Source organism: Coloeus monedula, assembly GCF_965178545.1.
Source record: "Coloeus monedula genome assembly, chromosome: 32".
In the NCBI taxonomy this organism is placed as follows: domain Eukaryota; kingdom Metazoa; phylum Chordata; class Aves; order Passeriformes; family Corvidae; genus Coloeus; species Coloeus monedula.
In genome coordinates this window covers 1,563,860-1,573,468 of record NC_138812.1, presented here as the reverse complement: position 1 = coordinate 1,573,468, position 9,609 = coordinate 1,563,860, and the positions used below count along the sequence as shown (strand labels likewise).

The 9,609-nt window shown below is 59.1% G+C and overlaps 1 protein-coding gene across 1 annotated transcript; it reads left to right on the top strand.

Moving 5' to 3' along the window:
- Positions 1 to 209: 209 nt before the first annotated feature.
- Positions 210 to 1,178, top strand: LOC309583695 (olfactory receptor 14J1-like; the record flags this gene model as incomplete). Its single annotated transcript, XM_082299490.1, has 1 exon — positions 210 to 1,178. The coding sequence occupies one exon, from the start codon at positions 210 to 212 to the stop codon at positions 1,176 to 1,178; it is 969 nt and encodes a 322-aa protein (XP_082155616.1).
- Positions 1,179 to 9,609: the final 8,431 nt, after the last annotated feature.

Below are 9,609 nucleotides of genomic sequence, written 5' to 3'. Positions count from 1 at the left end.
CTCGCTGTCCATGGGCACAGCCCCTGCTCGTCACAGCAACGGGGCCAGATCCCAGCAGAGCTCCAGGCACGGGGCTGAGGGAAGGGCTCTGAGAAAAGGAAAACTGGGGGGCAGGGCCAGGAGAAAGGGCTTGGACATTGCTCAGCAAAGTCTCCCCTGACTCCTCACTGTCTCCTCCTTCAACAGCACTCCATGGCCAGAGGCTCAAAATGTGCAACAGCAGCTCCATCAGCCCCTTCCTCCTGCTGGCATTGGCAGACACGCGGCAGCTGCAGCTCCTGCACTTCTGCCTCTTCCTGGGCATCTCCCTGGCTGCCCTCCTGGGCAGCGGCCTCATCATCAGCGCCGGAGCCTGCGGCCAGCACCTGCACAGCCCCATGTTCTTCTTCCTGCTCAGCCTGGCCCTCACCGACCTGGGCTCCATCTGCACCACTGTCCCCAAGGCCATGCACAATTCCCTCTGGGGCACCAGCCACATCTCCTACTCAGCATGTGCTGCTCACGTGTTTTTCTTTCTCTTCTTCCTCTCAGCAGAGGATTTCCTCCTCACCATCATGTGCTACGAGCGCTACGTGTCCATCTGCAAAGCCCTGCACTACGGGACCCTCCTGGGCAGCAGAGCTTGTGCCCACATGGCAGCAGCTGCCTGGGCCAGTGCCTTTCTCTACGCTCTCCTGCACATGGCCAATACATTTTCCCTGCCCCTGGGCCAGGGCAATGCCCTGGGCCAGTTCTTCTGTGAAATCCCACACATCCTCAAGCTCTCCTGCTCACACTGCCACCTCAGGGAACTTGGGCTCATCACTGTCAGTGCCTGTTTGGTGTTTGGCTGTTTTGTGTTCATGGTTTTCTCCTATGTGCAGATCTTCAGGGCTGTGCTGAGGATCCCCTCTGAGCAGGGCCGGCACAAAGCCTTTTCCACGTGCCTCCCTCACCTGGCCGTGCTCTCTCTGTTCCTCAGCACTGTTATGTTTGCCCACCTGAAGCCCCCCCTCCATCTCCTCCCATCCCTGGATGTGGCCCTGTCAGTTCTGTACTCGGTGGTGCCTCCAGCCCTGAACCCCCTCATCTACAGCCTGAGGAACCAGGAGCTCAGGGATGCCCTGAGGAAAGTGAGGACTGGATACTTTTCACAAGTTAAAATCTTTCTATTTCCTTCTGCCATGCGAGGAAAATGATGACTAGGATGCTTCTCAGAAGCAATAAACTCTCTCTTTTCTGCTCCAGAACCTTCAGAATTTAACTCTTTACAATCTTGGCCTCTTTTTCCTCTTTGTCCATATTTTCATTGGTGCTTTTTCTTATTCTTTTTCTGGTGTTATTCTGCTTCTTATAAAGTACTGTAGTACTACTCCTTGCATTTCTGCATGAACATCTACCTTTCTTTTGAAACACAAAGACTTTCAGGAGGCTTCTTCCCTGTGCATTTGAATCAAAACAAGGGGCTGTCCTGACCTTTGTGTCCAAGGTTTGTTCCTCAGCCCTTCTCTGGCTCTGCAGGGGCAGTGCCTGTGGGCAGAGCTGGAGGGAAGAGACTCCCAGCACAGCAGCACGGCCAGGGACAATGGCCCAGCCTCTTCCCACCTCTGTTCTTCCCAGCTCCACACTCCCTTTCCCAGCCCTTCTGAGGGTGCAAGGCCGGAGTGCTCGGGCAGCTCGGTCACTGTCCTGCTGCGTGTCCGTGCTGTGAGCACAGGCAGGGACAGGCCACGGGCACTGCTGGGACACAGCCGGGCTCCAGCACAGCAGCTCCATCAGCAAAGGGCATCTCCTGGGGGCAGGGCAGGAAGGCTTCGCTCTCCTCCTGAGCTGCTCTCAGGAATGTGCCCCAGGAATGCCCTGGCAAAGCAAACCCCAGTGCCCAGGGGCAGGGGGGAGTGTGCAGGGGGGGCAGGCAGCAGTGTCCTGGCACTGCCAGAGCTCCTGGGATGGACCTGAGGGAGCAGCAGAGCAGGGCCTGGGCTGTGCCTTTGTTCCGGGCACAGCCTGGGAAGGTGCCCAGGGCAAGTGTCCCACACCAGCCCCTGCCACCAGCAATCCCAGCACTGGCCTCTGCTCTCCCCTGCAGGAGGTTGTTTGTCCCTGCATGGAGGGACACCAAGTGACCAGGCCAGCAGTCCGTGTTTGCTGTGTCCTGAGGAGCCTTCAGCAGTGCATCGAGTGGGTGTGGGGAGATGAACCCGAGTGAGCACAAACACCATCAGCAGCACTCGGGGCTGGCACAATTCCAGGGGCACAAACAGTGCCCTGAGGCCACTTCACTGCCAGAGTAATGTCCTCTGGGAAAGCACCTGAATTCTTTGCTGTGCTGAGAACTGCATGGAGAGAAATGTCCAGGGCAGGGAGGCTCCAGGGAAAGTGCTCAGGACAGCCAAGGGCTGCACAGAGAGACACCGGAGTGGTGGGTCTGTGGGGAGAAATCACAGCTGCCTCCCTTGGGAATCGCCCCCAGGACCTGGACAGGCTGTGCTGTGTTCTGGGCACTGACCTGGAACCGAGGGATGTGGAAAAGGCCTCTGGTGTCAGGGACGTTGGGAAGGCTGGGCAGGCACTGGCATTTGTCCCTCAGGGATTCCATGAGGGTCCTGCCAAGATGAGCTCTGCTCCTCCTTGGAGCCCTTCATGGGCATAGAGGGCTGAGAGACCTTTCCAGGACAGGCTCAGGCCAAGGAGCCCTTGAGTCTCTCAGCCCCCTGTCGGTGCCTGCTGGAATTCAATCCCCCTCCCCATCCCGCAGCAGCCCCGCATTTCCCTCCTCCAGCCTTGGTCTCCAGCACAGCCACGGGGGCTCTTCGGGCTCTCGGCTTTTCCTGCAGCCACCGAGGCCAGCTGAGCTCTGCCTTCCCCACACTCAGCCCTGCCCAGCGCAGGCAATGCCCAGAAATTCCCTGTGTGTCCCTGGCCTCGCTGTCAGCCCCGGCAGCGGCAGATGACAGAATGTAACCCCTGTAACAGCTTGTTTGCCAACACCAACCTCTGCAGAAAATCCAGTGCCATGGGGAGCTTCAGTCAACAATTTGACAAAAATCTGGAAACACGTGTGGGAAGGAAATAGCACCCAGGGCACCTGGACAGGGATGGAAGGAGAATATTCCTTACCATGGACACATCAGAACAATACTGCTGAGAATTGTAACATCTCCAAAGCGGATCTGGAAATTACATCAGGAAATATTGATCAGCTGACAGATTGCACTGATACCCCCTGGGGCTGTCAAATTCCAGCAGTATGGAATGGCCCTCAGACAGGACACTGGGAATGTTTTCAGCCAGTTCAGGGGTGTCTGGGCTGGGCAGGGAACCCAGGCCTCCCACAGGACCCCTTAGAGGTGGGTATAAAATATCCAGATTTAACAAGGTCAAGGCCAAAGGATGCCAGGACCAAGGAAAAGTGGGATTGCCCTGGGACAGACACTTGAGCTGTTTGGAATGCTGAGGTCCAGCGGCTCCTGGCTGTGGCCCAGGCTCTGAGGCTGGGCTGTGTTTGTAGAAATGATTCTGCCTTTCTCAGGGACACGTGGGCTGAGCCAACAAACAAGGAGCCTTGGAGAGGCACAGAGTGTCAGCAGGACACGGTCAGATCCTTAGGAGCCCCAGGATGGGTGGGAAGGGATGGAATTTGGAGCACACGTTTGCCCCTGGGAGAATCAGGAGCACCACGGACACTGGGGGTATGAACGTTCCGTCCCTCGTGCAAGGAGTCACCACTGGGAACCCGACTGTGGGGAAAGGTTAAAGGGGATGGAACTGGGAAACATCCCAGTGCGGGAACTCCAGCGGGATGGATTTTAGAATCCATCTCTGCTCCGCAAAGATCTGCCTTTAGGAACAGACCAGCCCCACACCATTGGGCTCTGCAAATGGAAACTTCAGTGAATGCAGCTCCTTTGGGGTTTGCTGAAACAAAGGAACAATTGCCAGCCCCAGCTAAAATGACCTTCCAGAGCAGATTGGCTTTAGCCCCATTGCTGCTACATGGACAGGGAATGTATGGATTCTTGAACTGAAACAGCAACACTTGTTGTGTGCACATTCCAAATGTGATGCTGGATTGGATGATCAGGTAGAGAGGATAAAATCGGCTGCTGCATCCAGCAGGGAATTAAGGGGAGGGTTAGACAGTAACTGTTTGGATAAAATATTTAGAGGACTTGGATTTTCCCTGACTGATGGTTGGCCTCACTTTTGCAAAGTCTAACTGGGATCACAGCACTACTTGTGCTTATGACACTTGCTTTGAGCTGTGTAAAGAACATGGTTGTGAAAGCAGCTGAGGAACTCGTGGGATGTGAGTAAAGGAGCAGAGTGAGGCTTCTGAAGGCTTGAAGGGAAGAGAAGCTTCACAGCCCTCCAAGGGGGGGAGATTTGCCAGATGAAAAACCGTTTGCACCTGGTGGGTTCATACAATGCTTCTTCTCCAAAAGCCACTGGCCATGGACCCGCCCAAGGCTGATTCTGTGGGCAGCAAGCAGCCCAGGTGTGCCAACTTTCACCAGTTCACCGGGCAGTCAGGGCTGGCTTTGGGGTCAGCGACCACCAGGGACCCCCAAGGAGACCCCCAGGGCAGAAGAAGGGATGTGCAAAGGGGTGGGGGAAATCTGCAATGATTTTGGGGCAATGATGATCGTGTGTGTGTTTCTGGTGGGACAATCTGGGAATGTGTCTGTGAAGCACAGTCTGCAAACAGGAACATTCCTGAACTCGGCACCCACGGCTTTGGGAGGGGCTCTCCCCTCGTGCATCCGGCCCAATAAAGAATGCTGCTGCTTCGTGCTGCGCTGGTGCTGAGGAGGTTTTGTTTCACTGAAGTTTTGGGAACACCTCTGTGCCTGTGTCACAGACCCACAGAGCAGCTGTGATGTCAGGAAGGGGCTGTGTGACATCACAGAGTGGGCTGTGACATCACAGAGTGGGTTGTGACATCACAGGGTGGCTGTATGACATCATAGAGTCTACTGTGACATCATGGAGCACCTTTGTGACATCACAGAGTGGTTCTGTGGCATCACAGAGTGGTGCTGTGGCATCACAGATTGGGCTATGACATCACAGGGCAGAGGTCAGATATCATCTAGCAGACTGACATCACAGAGCACTTGTGACATCACAAAGCAGGTTGTGACATCACAGGGTGCTGGTGTGACATCACAGAGTGGTCGTGTGACATCCCAGAACAGGCTGTGACATCACAGGGTGGCTGTATGACATTAGAGAGTCAGCTGTGACATCACAGAGCAACTGTGTGATATCACAGAGAGGACTGTGACATCACAGGTGGTGTGACATCACAGAGTGGCTATGACATCACAGGGTTGCTATGTGACATCATAGAGTGAGCTGTGACATCGCAGATAAGGCTGTGATATCAGTGGGCAGAGGTCTGACATCATAGAGGAGACTATGAAATCACTGAGTGGTTGAGAATGTCCAACACCAAAGCTTCGAGCCAACAACAGCTCCTGGAGGGGATTCTGCCCCCTCTGCCTGTCCTGGGAGCCCAAGGGCAACGCCCCGGGCACAACAGCCCAGAGTGCTGGAGCACAGTGTCCCTGCGCCAGGCCGTGTTCCCTGGCTGTCCCCTGTCCCTCGGCTGTCCCCTGTCCCTCGGCTCTCTGGGGCCGGGGGTGGCAGCAGCCCTGGGGGAGAACAACCCTGAGCCCCGGCTGGGCCAGTTCCCCCAGTTCCACCCAGGGTGGGGCCCAGGTCACTCCCAGCATGGGCCCTGGGGCTCCCAGTCACCCCCAGTATGATCCCAGTCACTTTCAGTTACACTCAGTATGATCCCAGTCACTCCCAGGATGATCCCACTATGATCCCACCATGGTCCCAGGTGTTCCCATTCACCCGTCTGTGCCCCCCAGATTTCTTCTGCAGCCCCCCCGTCAGAGTGGGGGGTGGGGGCCGAGTGCTGGTGCCCCCCTGCCTGCAGCAGATCCAGCGGTGAGGGGAGTTCAGGGGTCCCTCAGCATTTGGGGTCCCCTGGGATTTGGGGTGAACCCCCCGGGCCCCCCAGGATCTCCCTGAACACGCTGACGCTGCCCGTGCGCAGCGAGAAGGTTCATACCCGGCACGGGGTCCCCAGCTCTGTCACCGGCATCGCCCAGGTACCCCAAAACCTCCCGGGAATACCCAACACCCCCCCGGGGAACCTCAACCTCTCCTGGGACCCCGAAAATATCCCCGGGACCCTCCAAAAACTCCCCAGGACCGCAAAGCCCCATACAGACCCCCCAAAACCCTCTCAGGACACCAAAATTCCCACGGGACCTCCCAACACCCCCCGGACCCTCTTGAGAAAGTTTATACCTGGCACGGGGTCCCCATCTCCATCACCGGCAGGGACCCCAAAACAGCCTTGGGACACCCAAATATTCCCCTTGTGATCGCCCAAACCCCCACTTTGAGACCCCTGAAAACTCCCCTCGGGAACCCCAAAAAACACCGGAACGCCAAAAACCCCCGGGACCCACAAAACCCCCCCAGGAGCCCCTCGCGAATGTTCACACCCAGCACGGGGTCCCCATCGCCATCATCGGCACCACCCAGGTACCCCCAAACCCTGCCGGGACCCCCAACTCCCCCCGGGGCTCCGCTGCCGGAATCAACGGGAGTGGTGTTGCCCTTTTAACGGGAGTTACAGTGGGCACCGACTTTACCGGGGCATCTTAAAGCGCCGATGGTAGAGCGAACCCCAACATTTCACCCGGGGGGCACTCTCCCGTTTGCTGCACTCGGGGGAGCCCCGAACGGCGACGGCTCCTGGGCTGAGCCCCGCACTCAGCCGGGGCTGGGGAGGGAACGGGGAGGGCTGGGACGGGCTTTGGGGTGCTGGGCTTAACTGGGGGACCCCACTGGAAGCCCTTTGCCGCTGTCCCACCTGCCCGGATCCCCCCTCTCGCACCCCTTTGCCGCTGTTGCCCCAAAGCTCCGCTGCCCCAGCTCGCTCTGGGGTGACCCAGCCCTTTCCCATCGTGGCCCGGCCCGGCCCCGCTGCCCCGAGAGCTCCCGGGCCGCGGCCGCAGGCACGGAGGAAGGGCAGGAGGAGGAGGAGGCGGGCCAGAGGAGGAGGAAGAGGAGGCACGGGGGGAAGAAGGAGGAGCCGGAGCAGGCGGAGGAGGCTCCAGGTGCGGGCAGCGCTCTCTGGATCCGCAGCCGCTCGGGCCGGGAGCATCGCCCGCCCCGCATCCCGCAGGTGCCCGGGGAGGGGGAGCTCGGCCCAAACATGCCGGGCGGTGTTTTTGGAGGGGGGAGGGATATTTGGAGCTCGCAGGGAATCGATTTGGGGCTCGCTGTTTCATGCTGTCTGTCGGGGCGGGCGGCGCGATGTTTGGAGCTTGCGGGACTCCAAAGGCGAGCCGCAGATGCCCCGGCGGGGGCGGATATCGGGGGGTCCCGGGAGGTGTTTTTGGGGGTGGCGGTGGCGGCAGAGCCCCGGCGGGGGCGGGGGGATGCGGGTCCCCCCGCGGTGGGGGTTGGGCTTCCCGGGCCGGGCCCTCCGAGCTCTGCCGGGGCCCCGTGGGGACGGCGCGGGGCCGGCGGGGGCGGGGGGACACCGGTTTTGGGGAGCCCCGGGAGAGCCGCGGCTTCCCTAAGCGGGACCCCGGAGAGAGGAGAGCCCCAGAAGGCCAAAGCGGGGAGCCCGAGAGGGGGGACCCCTGGGATTGGCGGGACCCCGGCGGGGGGGTCTGGGGGCTGCAGGGGCGGCACGGCCGGGAAAGGGGCTCGGGGGTCCCGGGGCCGGGAAAGGGGCTCGGGGGTGCCGGGGCTGGAAAGGGCTGCTCCCAGTATGATCCCAGTTCCCTCCCCGAGTGGTTCTAGTTTCCTCCTCAGTCCCAGTATGAGCCCAGTTCCCTCCCCGAGTGGTTCTAGTTTCCTCCTCAGTCCCAGTATGAGCCCAGTCAGTCCCAGTATGATCCTGGTCACTTCCCCTCAGTCCCTGCAGAATCCCTGTTACTCCCAGTATGAACCCAGTCACTCCCAGTCACTCCCCATTATGATGCAATTTGCCCCCGGCACAGTCTCAGTTGCTCCCAGTTCCTCCCACTTTTGCATATTGTATTCCCAGTTCTCCCAGTTGCCCCAGCATAGTCCCAGTCACTCCCAGTATGATACCAGTCTTGCCCAGCAGAGCCCCAGTCACTCATGATTGCCCCCAGTTGCCCCCAGCATGGTCCCAGTTTTCCCCAGCACATTCCCAGTCACTCCCAGTGTGGTCCCAGTCACCACCCGCATGGTCTCAGACACTCCCAGTATATCCCAGTTGCCCTGACCATTCTCGTGGTCATTCCCAGGCACTCCCAGTTAGCTCAGCATGGATCAGTTGCCCCCAGATTTATCCCAGTCACTGCCAGTACATCCCAGTTGTCACCAGCATGCATCCTATCATTCCCAGTTCCTCCCAGTGCATCCCCAGTAGGATCTCAGCATGGGCCTGGTCGCTCCCAGTAACCCCCACTGACACCCACGCTAATCCCAGGATGATCCCAGTCACTCCCAGTATGATGCCAGTGGTCCCCAGGGTGTTCCCAGTTGCTCTCTGTCAATGCCAGCATGAGCCCAGTAGCCTCCAGTATGATCCCCGTGACTCCCAGTATATCCCAGTATATCCCAGTCACCCCTAGCATGCTCCCAGTCCCTCCCACTTCTACCCAGTTGCTTTCAGCATGATTCCAGTTGCTCACAGCCACTCCCAGTCAATCCCAGTATGATTCCAGTTACCCCCAGTATGCCCCCAGTCAGTTTCAGGTACTCCCAGTATTATTCCAGTCATGCCCAGAGTGCCTCCCTGTCACTCCCAGTGTGGGCCCAGTTGCTCCCAGTATGAATCCAGTCACTCCAAGTTCCTCCAAATACGATCCCATTTGCTCCCAGCATGGTCTCTGTTGCTCCCAGTCACCTCCAGTATGGTTCCAGTCATGTCCAGCACCTTTCCAGTCCCTTGCAGTCTGATTCCAGTATGATCACAGTCCCTCTCAGATACTCCCAGTATCATCCCAGTCAGTTCCAGTAGGATCCCAGTATGACCCCAGCATGGGCACAGCTGCTCCCATTATCTTCCAGTGTGGTTCCAGTTGAACCCAGTTGCCCCAGTTCAGACCCAGTCACTCCCCACATGAGGTTGAGCGCTCCCTGAATTCACAGCCCCCCACCCGTGGGATCATCGCCCCCCATCCCGCAGGTGCCCGGGGAGGGGGAGCTCGGCCCAGATATCCCGGGGGGTTCCCTGGGTTGGGTTTTTTGGGGGGATGTTTGGAGAATGAAGAACTCCAAAGCTGAGCAGAAAATGCCCCTTGTGAGGACATTGGGGGTCCCCAGGAGGTGTTTCTGGGGGTCCCGGTGGCGGTGCCAGCAGAGCCCTGGCAGCGGGCAGGGGGATGTGGGGTACGCCCCGTGGTGGGGGTTGGGTCTGCCCGGGTCAGGCACGGCCACCTCCAGCCCGGAGCCAGGGGGCTGCGGGACCCCTTGGGAGAGCCGGAGGGGGAACCTCGGGAGCCCCAGAGTGGGACGAGCAGAGAGGGGCAGTACCGGGAGCAGGGGAGCCCCGGCAGTCTGGAGGAGCGAACCCCTGTGACCCCCAGGGCCCCAAAGTGGGGAGCCCAGAGAGGGGGG